Below are 22,711 nucleotides of genomic sequence, written 5' to 3'. Positions count from 1 at the left end.
GGGCTATTTCTGAGGCCTAGGAAGTGGACATACAGCTACTCAGTCAGCCAGGGGGCATGGTAGCCAGGGGCAGCCTGCAGGGCTGTTTCTTAGGCCCAAGACTTACATGTTGGCAGCTTGGAGGCCTAGGGGCAGGTGATCTAGGAGTAGCCCATGAATCTGTTTCTCAGGCTCTGATTGCAGGCATGGGGCCTTTGGGCAGGCCAGAGGTGTCTCAGCAGGAGGGGTGGGTGCCGCAGGGCTGTTTCTCAGGTCCTAGGCTGGTAGCTGCTCCACCTGTTTTGGGGACAGCCCAAGGGATTGCTTGTCAGCTACTTGATAGCCCCGAGTCCTGTCATGCTTAGCTTAGGGGAGAGCGTGCAGCAGTTTAGCTGGCTCAGCAGTGGGTTCACCCTGGGTAGGACTGCTAGACTATTCCTCCAGCTGGAAGTGCAGGCAGTGGGAATTGGTTTCCCTGCTGTGTAGGACCAGATTTGCAACCCATCCTGGACCCAGGCTCTGCACAGCTGGGGTTATGGCATCAGCCATCTGTGGGCTGGGTGGAATGAAGATGAAACCCCAGTGCTGGAGGGGAGCAATGGCTACTGGTCCCAGAGTAGGACGCATTCCAGAGGTGGTTCTAATTTCAAGATGGCACTGTGCTGCAGCAGTGTGGCTCACAGGATAGGTGGGGGTTGGGGAGTGCACACCTTGTGTTCATAATCCAGAGCAGTGTAGTTGCATGAATTCCCAGCAGCTCTCCAAACTTGACTTGGGGCTTGGGATGACTGTGGGATTCACCTGTAGTAAAGACTGTGGGCATTTGCATTGGCAGTAGCAGCTGATGAGATTCTTCTGCTTACCATTTCCCTGAAAGGGAAAGTCTCTCCTGTCTCCAACTCAATCTGATCCAGGCATGGCAGACAGTGCCACAGAGGCTAGGTGTCTCTCCATTGCTTCCAATCACTGTAGGTACCTCCTGGGCTTCCAATCACTATAGGTACCTCCCCACTCCCCTACTGTACTCCAGCACTCTCTAGGCAATACTCCAGTGAAATGTTAGCTCTTTATTCATTGCCTTGGTCCTTTCTTGTATGTGTGTGTGTGAGTGTGTGTGTGCGTGGGTGGGGAGTATGGGTGCCAGGTGTCTCTCGTGAGCTATCTTGCTGACATCACCTCATTGTGGTTTTAATATGCATTTCCCTAATAGCTATTCCTTTAGTTATTTAATTTTAGCAACATTTGAAAGTTGTTCTTGATTTTTTTCTTACCCTGCTCAGCTATACTGTGGGTGTACCTCCTAAGTATGTCTTTAATTATCTCTCTCTTTGTCCTAATTCTTGTGCTTTATTTCTTCACTATTATTAAAACAGCCTCCAAACTGCTTTCTCTGATACCATTTCCTCAGCAGAGTCCAATTTGTTTTCCACACTGCCATCAGAATGAATTTTCTAAAATGTTGATGTGATCATGTCACTCCCTTGCTAAAAAGCTTTCAAAGCTTCCCATTGCCTTTAAGATGAAGTCTACAATCTGGATCCAACATGTTTTATACTATCTATTCTTGCCATTCTTTTCCCCACCATCCCGCCCTCCTACAAACATACACACTCCACACACACGACTGCACATTTCCTGGCTTGTGATCCACCTGCAATTATTTGAATACATTAGATCTTCCTTCTTTTATGCCTTTAGACATGCTGTTACCTCTGTCTGAAATGCTTATTCATCTGTTTACAAACTCTTATTCATTCTACCTCTTGGAATCTTTTTCTGATTCTCCGTAACAGTTAAGCATTGTGTGTGTGTGTGTGTGTGTGTGTGTGTGTGTAAAAATAGTGACATACATATGTGTCTGTGAGAATATTAGGTTTAATCACATGAAACTGTCATTTGTATAAGTCAAAATATGCTTTATATGAATCAGCCTAAAACATTTTTGTGCTTGTTTATGTGTCTGGCATTCCTCATCCAGCAAGAGACTGTCCTTTTTTTTAAAAAGGATAGCAGGCCACTTAGTACATGTTTATTGATACATGGATGGAAAAATAGTTTTTAAAGATCAAGGCTTTCATTTAGAGCAGGGGTCCCCAACACCGGGGCCGCAGACCAGTACTGGACTGTGGCCTATTAGGAACCAGGTCACACAGCAGGTGAGCAGCAGGCAAGCAAGCATCATGGCCTGTGCTCCACCTCCTATCAAATCAGCGGTGGCGTTAGATTCTCATAGAGCATGGACCCTGTTGTGAACTGCACATGTGAGGGATCTAGATTGCATGCTCTTTATGGGAATCTAATGCCAGATGACCTGAGGTAGAATAATTTCAACCTGAAACCATCTGCCACCCCAGTCCATGGAAAAATTGTCTTCCATGAAATCGGTCCCTGGTGCTGAAAAGATTGGGGACCACTGACTTAGAGTGAAAAGTTAGCTTGAAAAGCTATAGGTTTTTACTTTGGAATCACATGGTCCTAAAAGTTGCTTATTTGCATGGTGCAAAAAATAATACAAAAGCATCACAATATGTCTCTTAATAAATACATCTCGAATGTCATGAAGTCACAGATTATCTCCCATATACAGTTTAGTAGTCATTTTCATAATAGTAGACACCATCATGGCTTCAAGGTTCAAATAAAATAATAAAAGATACTGATTTTGTTTCATGAAAACGTCATTTTGAAATTCAAACACCATATGCTAAAATGGTTTATGTGTGTGTGTATGTGTACAAGCACACCTCTGAGATATTGTAGGTTTTGGTTTCAGACTGCTGCAATAAAGCAAATATCACAATAAAGTGAGTCACACAAATTTTTTGGTTTCCCAATGCATATAAAAGGTATGTTTATACTATAGCCTATTAGGTATGCAATAGCATTATGTCTAAAAAATAATGTATATACCTTAATTTAAAAATACTTTATTGTTAAAAAATGCTGGCAAACATTTGAGCCCTCAGTGAGTTGTAATGTTTTTGCTGGGGAGGGTCTTGCCTCAACAGTGGACTTAAGATATTTAGTAAACCATGCTGTAAACAGATGTGCTGTCATCAAGGCTTTGTTGTTCTGTTTATACAGCACAGGCAGAGTAGATTTAGCATAATACTTAAGGGCCCTAGGATTTTCAGAATGATGGATGACTGTTGGCTTCAGCTTAAATTCACAAGCTATATTAGCCTATAACAAGAAGTCAACCTGTCCTTTGAAGCTTAGAAGCCAGACATTGACTTCTCTTTAGCTATAAAAGTTCAGATGGTATCTTCTTCTACTAGAAGGTTGTTCTACAGTGAAAATCTGTTTAGTGTAACCATCTTCAATGATCTTAGATTTTTCTGGATAATTTGCTGCAGCTTCTACATTAGCACTTGTTGCTTTACCTTGCACTTTCATGTTATGGAGATGGTTTCTTTCCTTAAACCTCATGAACCAACCTCTGCTAGCTTCAGACTTTTCTTCTGCTGCTTCTTTACCTCTCTCGGCCTTCATAGAATTTATAAGAATTAGGGCCTTGCTCCGGATTAGGCTTTGGCTTACAGCAAGCTTGTCCAACCCTGGCGCATGGGCCGCATGCAGCCCAGAATGGCTTTGAATGCCACACAACACAAATTCATAAACTTCTTAAAACATTATAAGATTTTTTTGCAATTTTTCTTTTTTCTCATCAGCTATTGTTAGTGTTAGTGTATTTTATGTGTGGCCCAAGACAATTATTTTTCCACTGTGGCCCAGGGAAGTCAAAAGATTGGACATCCTTGGCTTAGAGAAAGTGGTGGCTGGTTTGACCTTCTATCCAGATCACTAAAACTTTCTCCATAACAGCAATAAGGCTGTTTCATTTTATCATTTGTGTGTTCATTGAATAGTACTTTTAATTTCCTTTAACAGTGCAAGAGGCCTATCTTACTTTTCTGCACGCTTTCCTCACTAAGCTTAATCATTTCCAGCTTTTGATTTAAAGTGAGAAACATGCAGCTCTCCCTTTTACGTGAACACTTAGGGGCCATTGTAGGGTTATAAATTGGGCTAATTTCAATATTGTTGTGTCTCAGGGAATAGAGAGGCCAGAGGAGATAGGGGAACGGTAGGTCAATGGAGCATTCAGAATATGCAGATTTATCGATTAAGTTCTCTATCTTATACGGTCATGGTTCATGGTGCCCCAAAACAATTACAATAGTAACATCAAAGATCACTGGTCACAGATCACCATAACAGATATAACAATAATGAAAAAGTTTGAAATATTGCAAGGATTACCAAAATGTGACACAGAAACATGAAGTGAGCACATGCTGTTGGAAAAATGGCACCAACAGACACAGGGTTGCCACAAGCCTGTAGTAAAAACAATATCTGCAAAGTGCAATAAAATGCATAAAATGAGATATGCCTATATAATGGTTATAGCTATGTAAAAATTGCCTTTGAATGTGGGAGATAATATGTAATAATGGGTGGCTGGCAAGATGGCCGAATAGGAACAGCTCTGGTCTGCAGCTCCCAGCGAGATCAACACAGAAGGCAGGTGATTTCTGCATTTCTGACTGAGGAACCCGGCTTATCTCAGGGACTGGTTAGACAGTGGGTGCAGCCCACAGAGGGCAAGCCAAAGCAGGGTGGGGTGTCGCCTCACCAGGGAAGTGCAAGGGGTTTGGGAACTACCCCCCTAGCCAAGGGAAGCCATGAGGGACGGTGCACTCCAGCCCAGATACTATGCTATTCCCATGGTCTTTGCAACCCACAGACGAGGAAATTCCCTCACATGCCTGTGCCATCAGGGCCCTGGGTTTCAAGCACAAAACTGAGCAGCTGTTTGGGCAGACATCAAACTGGGTGGCCGTTTGGGCAGACACCGAGCTAGCTGCAGGAGCTTTTTTTCATACCCCTGTGGTGCCTGGAACACCAGTGAGACAGAACCATTCACCCCCCTGGAAAGGGGGCTGAAGCCAGGGAGCCAAGCAGTCTAGCTCAGCAGATCCCACCCCCATGGAGCCCAGCAAGCTAAAATCCACTGGCTTGAAATTCTCACTGCCAGCACAGCAGTCTGAAATCAACCTGGGATGCTTGAGCTTGGTGGAGGGAGGGACGCCTGCCATTACTGAGGCTTGAGTAGCTGTTTTTCCCCTCACAGTGTAAACAAAGCCACCTGGAAGTTCAAACTAGGTGGAGCCCACCGCAGCTCAGCAAAGCCACTGTAGACAGACTGCCTCTCTAGATTTCTTCTCTCTGGGCAGGGGAATCTCTAAAAAACAGGCAGCAGCCCCAGTCGGGGGTTATAGATAAAACCCCCATCTCCCTGGAACAGAGGACCTGGGGGAAGGGGTGGTTGTGGGCACAGCTTCGGCACACTTAAACATCCCTGCCTGCCGGCTCTGAAGAGAGCAGTGGATCTCTAAGCACAGCATCCGAGCTCTGCTAAGGGAGGACTACCTCCTCAAGTGAGTCCCTAACTCCTGTGTCTCCTGACTGGGAGACACCTCCCAGTAGGGGTTGACAGACACCTTATACAGGAGAGCTCCAGCTGGCATCTGGCGGGTGCCCCTCTGGGACAAAGCTTCCAGAGGAAGAAACAGGCAGCAATCTTTACTGTTCTGCAGCCTCCGCTGGTGATACCCAGGCAAACAGGGTCTGGAGTGAACCTCCAGCAAACTCCAGCAGACCTGCAGCAGAGAGGCTTGACTGTTAGAAGGAAAACTAACAAACAGAAAGGAATAGCATCAACATCAACAAAAGATGTCCACTTAGAAACCCCATCCAAAGGTCACAACATCAAAGGCCAAAGGTAGATAAATCCACGAAGATGAGGAAACACCAGCGCAAAAAGGCTGAAAATTCCAAAAACCAGAACACCTCTTCTCCTCCAAAGGATCACACTCCTCGCCAGCAAAGGAACAAAACTGGATGAAGAATGAGTTTGACAAATCGACAGAAGTAGGCTTCAGAAGGTGGGTAATAACAAACTCCTCCAAGCTAAAGGAGGATATTCTAACCCAATGCAAGGAAGCTAAGAACCATGAAAAAAGGTTAGAGGAATTACTAACTAGAATAAGCAGTTTAGAGAAGAACATAAGTGGCCTGATGGAGCTGAAAAACATAGCACGAGAACTTCAAGAAGCATACGCAAATATCAATAGCCGAATTGATCAAGTGGAAGAAAGGATATCAGAGATTGAAGATCAACTTAATGAAATAAAGTGTGAAGACAAGATTAGAGAAAAAAGATTGAAAAGAAATGAACAAGGCTCCAAGAAATATGGGACTATGTGAAAAGACCAAACCTACATTTGATTGGTGTACCTAAAAGTGAAAGGGATAATGAAACCAAGTTGGAAAACACTCTTCAGGATATTATCCAGTAGAACTTCCCCAACCTAGCAAGACAGGCCAACATTCAAATTCAGGAAATACAGAGAACACCACAAAGATACTACTCGAGAAGAGCAACCCCAAGACACATAATTGTCAGATTCACCAAGGTTGAAATGAAGGAAAAATGTTAAGGGCAGCCAGAAAGGTCGGGTTACCAACAAAGGAAAGCTCATCAGATTAGCAGCAGATCTCTCTGCAGAAACACTACAAACCAGAAGAGAGTGGGGGCCAATATTCAACATTCTTAAAAGAATTTTCAACCCAGAATTTCATATCCAGCAAAACTAAGCTTCATAAGTGAAGGAGAAATAAAATCCTTTACAGACAAGCAAATGCTGAGAGATTTTGTCACCACCAGGCCTGCTTTACAAGAGCTCCTGAAGGAAGCACTAAACAAGGAAAGGAAAAACTGGTACAGCTACTGCAAAAACATACCAAATTGTAAAGACCATTGACCCTATGAAGAATCTGCATCAACTAAGGGGCAAAACAACCAGCTAGCATCATAATGACTGGATCAAATTCACATATAACAATATTAACCTTAAATGTAAACAGGCTAAATGCCCCAATTAAAAGACACAGACTGGCAAACTGGATAAGGAGTCAAGACCCATTGGTGTGCTGTGTTTAGGAGACCCATCTTATATGCAAAGAAACACATAGGCTCAAAATAAAGGGCTGGAGGAATATTTACCAAGCAAATGGAAAGCAAAAAAAAAAAAAAAAGCAGGGGTTGCAATCCTAGTCTCTGATAAAAAGAGACTTTAAACCAATAAAGATCAAAAGAAACAAAGAAGGGCATTACATAATGGTAAAGGGATCAATGCAGAAAGAAGAGCTAACTATCCTAAATATATATGCACCCAATGCGGGAGCACCCAGATCCATAAAGCAAGTTCTTAGAGACCTACAAAGAGACATAGACTCCCACACAATAATAGTGGGAAACTTTAACACCCCACTGTTGATATTAGATCAACGAGAAAGAAAATTAAGGATATTCAGGACTTGAACTCAGCTCTGGACCAAGTGGACCTAATAGACATCTGCAGAACTCTCCACCCAAATCAACAGAATATATATTCTTCTCAGCACCACACTGCAATTATCCTAAAATTGACCACATAATTGGAAGTAAAATACTCCTCAGCAAATGCAAAATAATGGAAATCATAACAGTCTCTCCGACCACAGTGCAATCAAATTAGAACTCAGGATTAAGAAACTCACTCAAAACTGCACAACTACGTGGAAACTGAACAACCTGCTCTTGAGTGACTGATGGGTAAATAATGAAATTAAGGCAGAAATTAAGAAGTTCTTTGAAACCAATGAGAACAAAGACACAATGTACCAGAATCTCTGGGACACAGCTAAAGCGGTGTTAGAGGGAAATTTATAGCACTGAATGCCCTCAAGAGAAAGCAGGAAAGATCTAAAATTGACACCCTAACATCACAATTAAAAGAACTAGAGGAGCAAGAATAAACAAATTCAAAATCTAGCAGAAGACAAGAAATAACTAAGATCAGAGCAGATCTGAAGGAGATAGAGACATGAAAAACACTTCAAAAAATCAATGAATCCAGGAGTTGGTTTTTTTGAAAACATCAATAAAATAGACTGCTAGACTAATAAAAGAATCAAATAGACACAATAAAAAATGATAAAGGGGATATATTACCACTGATCCCACAGAAATATGAACTACCATCAGAGAATACTATAAATACCTCTATGCAAATAAACTAGAAAATCTAGAAGAAATGGATAAATTCCTGGACACATACCCCTCCCAACACTAAACCAGGAAGAAGTTGAATCCCTGAATAGACCAATAACAAGTTCTGAAATTGAGGCAGTAATTAATAGCCTACCAACCTAAAAAAGTCCAGGACAAGACAGATTCACAGCCAAATTCTACCTAGAGGTACCAAGAGGACCTGGTACCATTCCTTTTGAAACTATTCCAAACAATAGAAAAAGAGGGACTCCTCCCTAACTTATTTTATGAGGCCAGCATCATCCTGATACCAAAGCCTGGCAGAGATACAACAAAAAAACAAAACTTCAGGCCAATATCCCTGATGAATATCAATGTGAAAATATTCAATAAAATACTGACAAACTGAATCCAGCAGCATGTCAAAAAGCTTATCCACCACGATCAAGTCAGCTTCATCCCTGGAATGCAAGGATGATTCAACATACAGAAATCAATACCCGTAATCCATCACATAAACAGAACCAATGACAAAAAGCACATGAGTATCTCAATAGATGCAGAAAAGGTCTTTCATAAAAGTCAACAACCCTTTATGCCAAAAACTCTCAATAAACTAGGTATTGATGGACTGCATCTCAAAATAATAAGAGCTATTTATGACAAACCCACAGCCAATATCATACTGAATGGGCAAAAGCTGGAAGCATTCCCTTTGAAAACCAGCACAATACAAGGATGCACTCTCTCACCACTCCTATTCAACATAGTATTGGAAGTTCTGGCCAGGGCAATCAGGCAAGAGAAAGAAATAAAGGGTATTCAAATAGGAAGAGAGGAAGTCAAATTGTGTCTGTTTGCAGATGACATGATTGTATATTTAGAAAACCCCATCATCTCAGCCCTAAAACTCCTTAAGCTGATAAGCAACTTCAGCAAAGTCTCAGGATACAAAATCAGTATGCAAAAATCACAAGCATTCCTATACACCAATAACAGACAAACAGAGAGCCAAATCATGAGTGAACTCCCAATCACAATTGCTACTAAGAGAATAAAATACCTAGGAATACAACTCACAAGGGATGTGAAGGACCTCTTCAAGGAGAACTACAAACCACTGCTCAGGGAAATAAGAGAGGACACAAACAAATGGAAAAATATTCCATGCTCATGGATAGGAAGAATCAATATCTTGAAAATGGCCATACTGCCCAAAGTAATTTAGAGATTCAATGCTATCCCCATCAGGCTACTATTGACTTTCTTCACAAAATTAGAAAAATCTACTTTAAACTTTATGTGGAACCAAAAAAGAGCCTGTGTAGCCAAGACAATCCTAACCAAAAAGAACAAAGCTGGAGGCATCATGCTACCTAACTTCAAACTATACTACAAGACTACAGTAACCAAAACAGCATGGTACTGGTACCAAAACAGACATATAGACCAGTGGAACAGAACAGAGGCCTCAGAAATAACACCACACATCTACAACCATCTGATCTTTGACAAACCTAACAAAAACAAAATGGGGAAAGGATTCTCTATTTAATAAATGGTATTGGGAAAATTGGATACCCATATGCAGAAAACTGAAACTGGACCCCTTCCTTACACCTCATATAAAAATTAATTCAAGACAGATTAAAGACGTACACCTAAAACCTAAAACCATAAAAACCCTAGAAAGAAACCTAGGCAATACCATTCAGGACGTAGGTATGGGCAAAGACTTCATGACTAAAACACCAAAAGCAATGGCAACAGAAGCCAAAATTGACAAATGGGATCTAATTAAACTAAAGAGCTTCTGCACAGCAAAAGAAACTATCAACAGAGTGAACAGGCAACCTACAGAATGGGAGAAAATTTTTGCAATCTATCCGTCTGACAAAGGGCTAATATCCAGAATCTACAATGAACTTAAACAAATTTACAAGAAAAAAACCAACAACCCCATCAAAAAGTGGGTGAAGGATATGACCAGACACTCTTCAAAATAAGACATTTATGTGGCCAACAAACATATGAAAAAAAGCTCATCATCACTGGTCATTAGAGAAATGCAAATCAAAAACCACAATGAGATACCATCTCATGCCAGTTAGAATGGCGATCATTAAAAAGTCAGGAAACAACAGATGCTGGAGAGGATGTGAAGAAGTAAGAATGCTTTTACACTATTGGTGGGAGTGTAAATTAGTTCAACCATTGTGGAAGACAGTGTGGTGATTCCCCAAGGATCTAGAACTAGAAATACCATTTGACCCAGCAATCCAATTACTGGGTATATACCCAAAGGATTATAAATCATGCTGCTATAAAGACACATGCACACGTATGTTTATTGTGGCACTGTTCACAATAGCAAAGACTTGGAACCAGCCCAAACTCCCCTCAATGATAGACTGGATAAAGAAAATGTGGCACATATATACCATGGAATACTATGCAGCCATAAAAAAGGATGAGCTCATGTCCTTTGCAGGGCCATGGATGAAGCTGGAAACCATCATTCTCAGCAAACTAACACAAGAACAGAAAACCGAACACCACATGTTCTCACTCATAGGTGGAAACTGAACAATGAGAATACATGGACACAGGGAGGAGAACATCACACACTAGGGCCTGTCAGGGGGTGGGGCTAAGGGAGGGATAACATTAGGAGAAATACCTAATGTAGATGACAGGTTGATGGGTGCAGGAAACCAGCATGGCACTTGTATACCTATGTAACAAACCTGCACATTCTGCACATGTATCCCAGAACTTAAAGTATAATTTAAAAAATGTAATAATGAACTTTTTTTTTTTTTTTTTTTTTTTTTGAGACGGAGTCTCACTCTGTCGCCGAGGCTGGAGTGCAGTGGCGCAATCTCAGCTCACTGCAAGCTCCGCCTCCCGGGTTCACACCATTTTCCTAATGAACAGATTATTTTTAGAGTATTTGATTTTGAGTTTATTTTAATATTTTCTTAAAACAACAAAACAAACTTAGTAGTTTGGGCTTTACATCAGTCAAGTAGTAATGTCTGAATTGTCGTTTTAGAAAAGATAACCATCTAAATGTTTGGCATACTTTAGATAATTATATGATGAAGAACTCTATATTCATTTAAACAAAATGACAGTTTTAGTCAATATTTTAAAATTGTTTATGATTTTTAAAACTTAACTTTCCTCACTGTATATTTAATAACTTTGCCATAGTATTCAGGCATTACACTGTCATTGGTATTAGTCAAGTTCGATGATTTTATTCATTTCAAATTGAACTTGGTGTTATAAGTTTTATTATAGCTATTACCTTCTTTTAGCTTTATAAGTTCTTCAGGTCATTATTTATATAAATTTTATCTGGCTTGTAAGGTAACACAACCTCATAAAACATAAATTAAAAAAAATTTTTTTTTAATTTGTGAAACACTTATCCATTAGCTCCACATTAAAATTTCTTTTCTCCCAAACTTACACTACGTCTTGAATTATTCAGACAAGCAAAGATAAGTAAGGAGTCTAAGGAATGTGGTTTGGTTTTTACCTTTAAAACTTGGACAGTAATTTGGAAGTGCAGCTTAGTTCAACTCCTTTTCTAAATAAAATTCTGCTCCATTTGCAACTCTGAACACGTAAATTGAAGGGGTGGCTCTCATGGCCAGTGCCTGACCTCTGTGCACACCTTGGTCTGGTGTGACCTCGCCCACACTGCACACTGCAGCCATATAAATCAGATTTTTGACATGTTATAAAATGCAAGTCACAGCTGCTGTTGTCTGCAGTATTCAAAAACTTTTGAAACACTGCATGTCCAACAAAATTTATTTTTTGTGTGAATGTAAGTTTTTATTGAGGGTAAGTCCTGTTTATTTGGAAAAAAGAAACAGTATGAGTCAGTGCTTTTTAAAAATCAAATAGATTTAATGTTCTCTTCCTGCCTGTTCTCGCTCGTGTGTGTTTCTCTCGATTGCTTGCTCGCTTTCTCTGCCTCTCTGCTTGTCTAAGAAAGAGCTGTTGGCTTTGAGAGAAGACCTTGGTATTACAACTGTGTTAGTCGATTGAGATTTCTGTTAGTCTTTCTGTTTAGGTCAGGAGTGTTCTTTATAGAACAGAACTGGGAGCTTGTAATCATAATGTAAGTATAAATGCTTCACCTCTTCAAATATATGTTTGAATTCTTTTGTTTCTGTTATAGCAGGAAACTTCATATGTAAGAATGTCTTATTAGCTACATTGCTTTGCCAGATGCCAGACATTTTTTGTGTGTGTGTGGTTAACATTTTCTTTTTTTTTTTTTTTTTTTAATTTAATTTTAAGTTCCGGGATACATGTGCAGGACGTGCAGGTTTGTTACATAGTGTGTTTATAACATGTGTGCCATGGTGGTTTGCTGCACCTATCAGCCCTGGACATTTTTTAAAAGAAAGGTTTGCATAGATTGGTAAATGTAATGTGCAATCTATGGTAAACTTAAAAGTGCTTTTATAAAAGTTTTAAAGGTTCAGTTCATTTGGTTTTACTTACTGTCTCATCTTCATGTAAAATTCCATGTAGTACTCTACTATGTTAATAATGTTTACTAAAAATAAGCCTTATTAGACTTTTCTGCAGAGAGATATTTAAGATTAAATTACATTATTTAGGCAATGATTTATATTAAGTATGTTATTGATCTTTTAGTTTTGTTCATATTTTTTACTGAAATGTAATAGGTATCTAAAAATGCTGTAACTAAAATTTGTCCCTAGTATATAAATGTCTTTATTATTTTATTTTCAACATTTAAGAATGTTGCTATTAGAATATTTGACATTTTGTAATGCCCTTAAAAGAAGACTATTTTCCCTGAATTATTATTTGTTAAACTGTTTTAGGTACTGTTTTTCAACCCTACTCTCTTGACCAAGAATGAAACTGTTTACAAATTAAGATGCCAACAGGTAATTTCTTATACATTTATATGTTTTTGTCAATATGTGTCCATAGCAATAGAACAACAATCAAAAATGTATATTAACACAAGGCTGTATTATTCCCTTCCAACATCATTGGAAGAGATGTGAATATGAAATTAATATTTCAAATATGAAATATTTGGTTTTGAGAGACCTTCCTTTATGACATAAAGCTATTTTATTTTAGACATATGTGTTTTATTGGTTTTATAACCTGATAAATTCTAGCTTGTTCTATATCTGAAATCAGCTCAAATAATAAGGAAATAGAAGTCAGAATAAAAGTAGATTCAGAAATAGTGATTCAGGTTAGATGAGTTTTCTTTATTGATAAAATAAATGCCAAGTGTTGAGATATGTTTGACTATAATCCAATTAAAACAAGGACACTAATCTTAGCTGTGATAAAGTTACATTCCACCCTCAGTGGAAAACCATATATGATGACGCCTTTGATGCTGATGTAATGTTATTTTTTAGCCAAATTATTCCTGAAAAATTTTATAATCTTGTTGAAAGTTGTTTGATTACGAAAAAGCATGGCATTGTGTAAAAAAAAAAAAAAATCTAAAAGAATTCATTATGGTTGATTTTACTTTCTTTTTCACCAGTTCTCTGTAGTTCTGATTTCCTCTTTACATTTTTATACTCCTAGGGCTATAATATGATGCTGAAACAGGATTTTCTCAATTCTAAAGTAGAATAAAAGTTTTAAAATTTGAAATTCTGATTGTGGAGATATCTGACTCATAGCAATTATATCTTAGCAAGTATTGATATCTTAGTGGCACATAAATGCTAGATAATTTTTTAAATTAATATATTAATTTTAATGTCAAATTGGAGTCCCAATGGGAGTAATGCCATTTTCTTATTCCGATTAGATTAGGAACTAACAATGTACAATTTTAAAGCAATTTCCCCTTTAAGGCTGAAAGATAAGATATTCACCAATTTTCTCTTCATAAATTACTAGTATAATGACTCAATGAATCCTTCTGTTATTCTAATTTTTTCTATTCAATGGCTTTGGTGGACAGGGATTTTTTATAAAAGGTCTCGGGGGGAGGCTAGAAGGAAGGAGAGGTACCGGGGAGAAAGGGAAGGCAGAGAGATAAAGATAGATAAAGGAAAGGTCATAAAGAAGGAAGAAGAGGCTGAAGAAAGAGGAAAGAGAGAAAAGAAGCCAGAGAGAAGTAGAGGTTTATTTTCTTAATATTCTGAAAGATTTGGCTGTATATCAAGCTATGACTTAGCTTTTTAATTTTTCTTTGCAACTTTAGATATGCCTTATGGTTAGTATAGCTATTACCTAAAACACTGCAAATCAACACCTTATAAGATTATTTTTGGTTTCTGACATTTAGATTGTCATATAGGAACATTTAAGGTTAACTTTGGAAATAAAAAGTTAATTATCTAAATCCTTTACCAGCTGCAATTTCAGATATAATGTATTTGAGACCTAATAGGGAAAACAAGAATCTAAATAAATTCTTAGGACAGGGAAATGCTAGGTAATACTGCCAAATCTCTGTAGTAAGTGAGAAAGGCCCTGTTTGTTCTAACATCCTAATCACCTCCTTTTAATTAATATAGATATTCCTTATTTCTGTTATATAGTGTCTAAATCCATTATAGTTAATGGCCATATCTTTAGGACACAATTTTTCTCTCAAAGACATAGAAGTCCCAGTCTGTCAAATAAAGAATAGAATTAAGTCTTTAATTTTAAGAAAAAAAATTCTTCATTCTGATTTTCAGAATTGCTACTTGAGTTTAAGATAGTTATTCCTATTCCTTGTTGCATTAGGAAAACTTTAATTTGCTTTTCTCTATTTTATATATGTATGTGTTTTAGATCACGAAGAGCCCTGTGGTCCCAGTCACAAGTCATTTTGCCTGAATGGGGGGCTTTGTTATGTGATACCTACTATTCCCAGCCCATTTTGTAGGTGAGTGAAATGTACTAGGGGGAGATGTTAACTTTATTTTTTATTGTCTACTAACTTCTTTGAGAAGTAATAAAAAGTAAACAAAAAGTGTAAGATGAAAAGATGTGAGGCATATTCTTCATATTTATTTAGGGAAAATTATCCTTTTAAAACAAAACAAAAAATAAAATAGCACATAAAAATCTCACTAATCAAGGTGTTTATTTTGAAAATTGGTAATGGTAGTTCCTAGCCTAGACACATTTTTAAAAAATAATCCCTTTTAGTGAACTCTTTGATTTTAGCGATTTAAGGAAGGCAGTCTATGCTTAATATTACTGGCAAAACAGCTAGGGAATTTGCTAATCAAAAAACCTAATATGAGATATTTTATTTTGAGTTTTTAATACATAAACACACGATAACTGCGTTGGCACCAAAACTTACACTTTATATGTTAAAAAGCAAAAGAAGGGTTAAGTTTTTCTAATGGTGGTAGCAAATAAAAAAGAAGGGTATCTTAGCCACTATTGTTTTAAAATAATATAATTCACTGTGGCAGTACAGATACAGCCAGTGACCCATAAAAAACTTCAAAATAGTACTCCTGTAGCCTGATTCCTATGAGTTTGGTTGAATAGGATTTAAATGTATATAATAAATGTCTTTTAGTATATGAGTTAACATCATAGTACTGCCCTATACTGTGGAGCTAACACCTAAGATCTAAAGATATTTTGTAACACATATGAATTACTCTTTCTTGTTCTTTAACTGAAATGAGAAGTACAGAATCTAGATTTAAGATCTTGCTACATAAAAGGATCGAAAAGTAAAATTCATAGGAAAAGTTAAAGATATTGGGATGTAGTATGGAGGAGAGGAGGCAGAGAGAAATAACCTCACAATTATCTCAAGAAGTTTTTAGGGCTTTTCATATGGGGAATAGTGCCCAGGTGTTTTTCTTCTCTAGTAAATATGAAAAGGGAAGGGAATGGAGGAACAAATTAACAATTACTTAACACTCATGATGTGCCTCAGCAGTATACTTTTTTAAAAATCTATTTACTGAGATATAATTTATGTATGATAAACTGCATTCAAAGTGCAAAATGGATTAATTTTGACAAATGTTTGTACCTGTGAAGTCACCACCACCATCACATCTATATATAGAACATTTCCATGGATAATCCCCCCAAATTTTGTTGCTGACTCTGCTCAACACTTAATTCTCACAAACACCTTAGAGAAAGGAGGCAGGGGAGACCTTAGAAAATAATAAAAAAAAAGGGGGGGGAAATGAGAAATTAGGTGACATGCCAAAGGTCATATAGCTGGGAAGAAGAAAGATGTAACCTTTGAATACAAGTCCCAAGTTTCACTTTACTTTATAATATATTCATACTGGATTCTTTATAAGGTGATATGGCACGTAGCATGTTTAAAATAAAACAAGAATGCTTATCAGAAGAAGTACATTTAGGTCGGGCACAGTGGCTCACACCTGTAATCCCAGCACTTTGGGAGGCCGAGGCGGGCGGATCATGGGGTCAGGAGATCGAGACCATCCTGGCTAACACGGTGAAACCCCCTCTCTATTAAAAATACAAAAAATTAGCCAGGCATGATGGCGGGCGCCTGTAGTCCCAGCTACTCGGGAGGCTGAGGCAGGAGAATGGTGTGAACCTGGGAGGTGGAGCTTGCAGTGAGCCAAGATCGCGCCACTGCACTCCAGCCTGGGGGACAGAGCGAGACTCCGTCTCAAAAAAAAAAAAAAAAAAAGAAGAAGTGCATTAATAATTTAAAAATACTAACATTTTGTGTCTTGATCTTGATGATGGCTGCATGGGTATAAAGACTATCCTCTTTCTCCATTGAATTGCCTTTGCCCCTCTGTCAAAAATCAATTGATCATTTATGTGCAGGTCTATTTCTGGACTATTCTTTTCTGTTGATATGTGTTTCCTGTCTTTTCACCAATACCAGTCTTGATAAACGTAGCTTTATAATGAGCAAAATCAGGTAGCATGATTCCTTAACTTTGTTCTTCGGCTCAATGACCTTTAGCCTTATTTTCTAATAGGCAGTATTTAATGTTAAAAATTTTCAAATACATTTCTGTTTTATCCTAAAAATTTTATAGTTTGTTGTTCAGTTTTAGGTTTAAACATTTTTTCATTATGATTTCTTCTGTAAACTATAGGTGTTTTCCTGTCCTTTTATATTTATATCTGATTTAATGGCATTGTGGGCAGAGTACTTGGTCCGTCAAGCTACGCACTTAATATCTATCTGTTATACCTCACTGAATAAGTTGAAAGAAAGAACTAAGAATGCTGGAATTTGGAGACTCATTAAAATGGAAAGAAACCTAGGTTGTCATCCTGCTTTTGTACCTTGGATAGATGCGTTTTTAGTGTATTTTCAAAAAGTTACCAACAATAGAGAATGGCCAAGTTTGCTGGCAACCCACACCGGGTGTAAAAATGTATATAGTTTCTTCCTAATATCAGAATGTAAGAGTAGTTAATTAGGGAGTAGCTGAAACCATGCCACATGGGTTCATGATGGATAGCAAGGTCACCACATTGCACAACAGCAGGAGGTTCTGTGGCTTGGCACCCTCTTTGCAACGTGAATGTGTATTCTGGAGTTGCTAAACACCCTGGAAGGAAGTGAAGTAGGGGAGTGGGGTAGGGAACAAAAGGGCGACTGAGAGAAAAGGAAAAAAAAAAGTGGTGACTGAAGGTTCGGTGACAATGAATGGCAGATATATTTAAAATCATATTTTATAAAAATAATTGTTTTCCAATTATCTTAGGAGCACACCTCTAATGTAGCCCTATAGGCTGTAATAGCAATAGCTAAGAGTGATAAGCTCATTTTCCATCCCACTTCATACTGTTTTCTGCATTTCCTGTTTCTATTATGACATCTCAACCATCTTGTCACTGAGAAACCCCAGACTTATATTTGACTCTGTATTGCCCTCTTGTCTAGTTGTCAAATCATATTTCTACCTTTGCTGTATCTCTCATCTCTCTAGTCCTTTCTGCTCTTACTGTCAATATACTAGCTCAGAGTTTCTTAACTCCTTGCTTTGTCTATAGAAATAGTCCCTAACCAATTTTCCCGGAGCCTAATTCTCATCATCTGTCCAGCTAAAACAAAAAAAAAAAACCTTCAGTGACAGCCTTCACACCTATCCATCTACCACTCATGAAATAATACCTTACTTTTTAGCCTAGCTCTTTCAGCCTTCTACCATTTGGCCCTCAAACTACCTTTGTGGCCATTTCTTCCTTGGTCTGCATTCTAACTAGAACCATTCACTATTTACGTTAGATATACTTTGTGTTATGTTGCCTGCCAACTCCTCCTCTTTCTCCTCCTCCTCAGTCTACTCTACACGAAAATGAAAATGACAACAATGAAGACCTTTATGATGATCTACTTCCACTTAATGAATAGTAAGAGGTATATTTTCTCTTCCTTACAATTTTCTTTTCTTTCTTTCCTTTTTTTTTTTTTGAAACAGAGTCTCACTGACTGGAGTGCAGTAGGGCGATCTGGGCTCACTGTAACCTCCGCCTCCCAGGTTCAAGTGATTCTCCTGCCTCTCAGCCTCCTGAGTAGCTGAGATTACAGGTGTGTGCCACGACACCCAGCTAAATTTTGTGTTTTTAGTAGAGGTGGGGTTTCGCCATTTTAGCCAGGCTGGTCTTGAACGCCTGACCTCAGGTGATCCACCCACCTCGGCTTCCCAAAGTGCTGAGATTACAGGCGTGAGTCATTGCGCCCGGCCCTTTTTTTTTTTTTTTTTTTTTTTTTTTTAAAGAGACAGGGTCTTGCTCTGTTGCCCAGGCTGAAGTGCAGTGGCTTGATCATAGTTCACTGCAACCTCAAACTCCTGGGCTCAAGTGATCCTCCTGCCTCAGCCTCCCAAGAAGCTGGGACTACAGGCACACACCACTGCACTTAACAATTTATTTTTTGTAGAGGATGGGGTTTTGCTATGTTGACTAGGCTGGTCTCAAACTCCTGGCATCAAACTCCTGGCCTTAAGTCCAGGCATGAGCCACTTCATCCAGCCCCCTTATGAGTTTCTTAATAACATTTTCTTTTCTCTAGTTTGCTTTATTATAAGAATATAGTAATATATAAAACATATAAAATATGTGTTAATTGACTGTTTATGTTATTAGTCAGGCTTCCAGTCAACAGAAGGCTATTAGTAGTTAAGTTTTGAGGGAGTCAAAAGTTATATGTGGATTTTTGACTGCATGGGGGTTGGTGTCCCAACCCCTATATCATTCGAGGGTCAACTGTATTTGTGCCTTTAGATCTAAAATGCCTCTAGTCAGCATATAGTTGCATCATGTGTTTTCATCCATTTTTCTAATCTTTTATTAGATAATTTAATCTATTTACATTTAAAGTGATTACTGATAAGAAGCGGCTTTTGTAATTTTGCTATTTATTTTCTATATGCCTTATCACTTTTTTGTTATTTTCTATTTTACTGTCTTTTGTGTTTGAGTTATTCATAGTAAAAAAAAAATTTTTTTTTTTTTTTGAGACAGAGTTTCGCTCTTGTTGCCCAGGCTGGAGTGCAATGGCGTGATCTCGGCCCACTGCAACCCTCTGCCTCCTGCGTTCAAGCGATTCTCCTGCCTCAGCCTCCTGAGTAGCTGGGATTACAGGCATGGCCACCATGCCTGGCTAATTTTGTATTTTTAGTAGAGACATGGTTTCTCCATTTTGGTCAGGCTGGTCTCGAACTCCTGACCTCAGGTGATTTGCCTGCCTCAGCGCCCCAAAGTGCTGGGATTACAGGTGTGAGCCACTGCACCCGGCCTGTAGTAAAATGTTTAAATTCCTTTCTCATTTCCTTTTGTGTATATTCTATAACTATTTTCTTTGTGTTTACCATGGGGATTAAATTTAACCTTTTAAAGTTATAACACTAATTTGAATTTATACCAGCTTAACTTCAATCACATATAAGAACTCTGCTTCTTTGTAGCTGTGTCCCCACTTCTTTCATTTATTGTTATAAAATTATATTTTTATATATTGTGTGCCACAAAACATAAACTAAGAATTCATCTCAATACATTAATCTCTTAAATTATGTAGGAGATAAAAGTGGGGTTACAAACTATTTTTATGGTAATACTAGCTTTTAAAATTGTTCATGTATTTCTCTTTATGGATATCTTTATTTCACCATGTAGGGCTCCCTGAGTTTTTCTTGCAGAACAGGTCAAGTGATAATGAATTTTGTCAGCTTTTATCTTGGAATGCCTTAAAAACTCTTAGTTTTGAAGGACTGCTTGTTGGATATTGGATTCTTGGTTCCACTTGTATTGTTTATTTAGCCATTTGAGTTTATCAGCCTACTATCTTCTGGCTTGCATAGTTTTGATCAGAGAAATCTGTTGATAATCTCATTGAGGATCCCTTCTATGTGAGGAGTCACTTTTCTTGCTGGTTTCAGGATTCTCTCTTTGGCTTTTAAAAGTTTGATTATAGCATGTCTCATTATGGGTCTCTTTGAGTTCATCTTACTTGGAGTTCATTAACCTTTTTGGATATTTATATTAATGTCTTTCATCAAATTTGGGAAGTTTTAAACAATTATTTCTTTAAATATTCTTTCTATCCCTGTCTTTTTTTCTCTTTTTGGAACTCTCACAATAGGTATGTTGGTCCATTTGATGGTGTCCCATGGGACCCTTAGGCTCTGTTTACTTTCTTTAATCTTTTTTCTTTCTGTTAGATGACTCAACAGTTGTCATTATCTTATGTTCATCTATTTTAACATAACATTTTAAAATTATAAATTTCCCTCTGAAAATTAGTTTAATAGCAGCTCACAATTTTTGATGTGTCATATTTTCATTTTGTTTAATTCAAATGTTTACTAATATCCTTTGAAAGTTTTCTTTGTTAATTCTATGAAAGTGTATTGCTCAATTTTCAGCATTTGTGGATTTTCTGGTTATATTTTATTATTGGTTTCAAGTTTAATTCCATTATAGTGAGAGAATATACTCTTCACAGTTTTGTTCCTTTGAAATTTGTTGAGACTTACTTTATGGCCCTTCATGGAATCTATTTTGGTTGATGTTTCATGCACATTTGAAAAGGAGCAATTGATTGGTATAGCATTCTATAAATTTCAATTAAGTCACATTGGTAAATAATGCTATCCAAACATTCTCTTTCCAGACTGATATTTTGCCTGATTATTCTATCACTTACTGAGATATGTATGTTAACATCTTCAAGTATGATGGTAGATTGCCTGCTTCTCCTTCCCCCAGTTTTGCTTTATATATTTTGAAGCTATGTTAATTATTACATGTACATAAGTTTAGACTTCTGATGTGCTCTTGTTTAATTGACCCTTTTATCATTACACAATGTTCTGCTTTATCTTTAGTATTACTTCTTGCTGTAATGTCTACCTCTCTGCTATTAATATAGCTTTCTATTTGTTGGTGTTTTACACAGTATATGTTTCTATCCTCTTTTAACCTATCTGTATCTTTATATTTAAAGTGTGTGTTTAATAAACATATAGACAGGTTTTTAAAAAATTCAATCTGATAGTCTCTTTTAATTGTATGATTTAGTCAATTTAGTCCATCTGCATTTAATGAACTTACTGATATGGCTAGGTTTAAGTCTACCATCTTGCTGCTATTTTCTCATTGTCCCATTTGCTTGTTGACCAGCATTTTCCTCTAGCATTCCTTCTTTCCTGCCCTTTTATTGGCTAATTAAGTATCTTTTAAGTTCCCACTTTATTTTCTTCATTATCTCTTGTTATACCTTTCTATATTATTCTTTGAGTAGTTATCCTAGATACTACAATATACATTCTTATTTATTACAGTCTACCCTCCGTTAGTACTTTTACTCTGCCTGAACAATGCAAGTATCTTCTAACAGTTTAAGTCCTTAATCACTTTTTCCCTTGGTACTATTGTTGTGCTGTCAAATATGTTTAGTGATAAGTCCATTTGCATTTCACACAGTTTTTGAAATAGCTGGGTTTAACTTTATTCTCTTCTCGTTTTCTGTTTATTTTGTCTGTTCTTTGCTCCTTTTTTCATATGGGAGATTTCATTTATCCTTTCTGGCCCAACCCAGCTTTTGATTGAGTGGCTAAGTCTTTGTTTTCTCCACTCTGAAAGTTAGGCACTTTGGAGCTTTTGAGCTCATCTTTATAGCCCCTTGTTCCATACAGGTTCAAAATCTGACAAAAATCTGGCTGGGAGGAGGATACTTGTTATGTGTTTGTTGTAGGCCCCTCCTACAAGTTTAAAATAGATAATATGTTCACATTTTTCAAAGATCAAAACCAAAACCAAAAGATACGTTGATGTATATTTCTCTCATTTCTGTCTCTGTTAACATTTTTCCTCCCTGTGTACTAAAAGAAAGCAGTAAGCCCTTATCTAAACTTCCAGTACTTCTTTTTGCAAATTCAAGGAAATACAAATGCATATTTTAACCTCCCATTCTTAGTAGAATAGTTCTTAATATATAATAGTCATTCAATAAGTATTTGTCAAATGAAGCAAAGAACAAACATTGTATACTTCTGTGGTCCCATATGGTAGCCAGGAGCCATTTCAAGGCTACTGAGCACTTGAAATGTGGCTAGTGTGACTGAGAACTGGAGATGTGCAATGAGCATCAAATAATCCTTAAATTTTGAAGAC

At 37.7% G+C, this 22,711-nt stretch overlaps 1 protein-coding gene across 1 annotated transcript in view; it reads left to right on the top strand.

Moving 5' to 3' along the window:
- Positions 1-12,955: 12,955 nt before the first annotated feature.
- Positions 12,956-22,711, top strand: part of NRG4 (neuregulin 4) — a 75,945-nt gene continuing 66,189 nt past the window's right edge. The window contains exons 1-3 of the mRNA XM_054450080.2: positions 12,956-13,023; positions 14,900-14,993; positions 18,375-18,452. Coding sequence (XP_054306055.1) covers positions 13,014-13,023; positions 14,900-14,993; positions 18,375-18,452 — 182 coding nt within the window. The 5' untranslated portion in view covers positions 12,956-13,013. The remainder of the gene's footprint in view (positions 13,024-14,899; positions 14,994-18,374; positions 18,453-22,711) is intronic.

Source organism: Pongo pygmaeus, chromosome 16, assembly GCF_028885625.2.
Source record: "Pongo pygmaeus isolate AG05252 chromosome 16, NHGRI_mPonPyg2-v2.0_pri, whole genome shotgun sequence".
Classification (NCBI taxonomy): Eukaryota; Metazoa; Chordata; class Mammalia; order Primates; family Hominidae; genus Pongo; species Pongo pygmaeus.
This window is presented reverse-complemented; position numbering and strand designations above follow the sequence as displayed.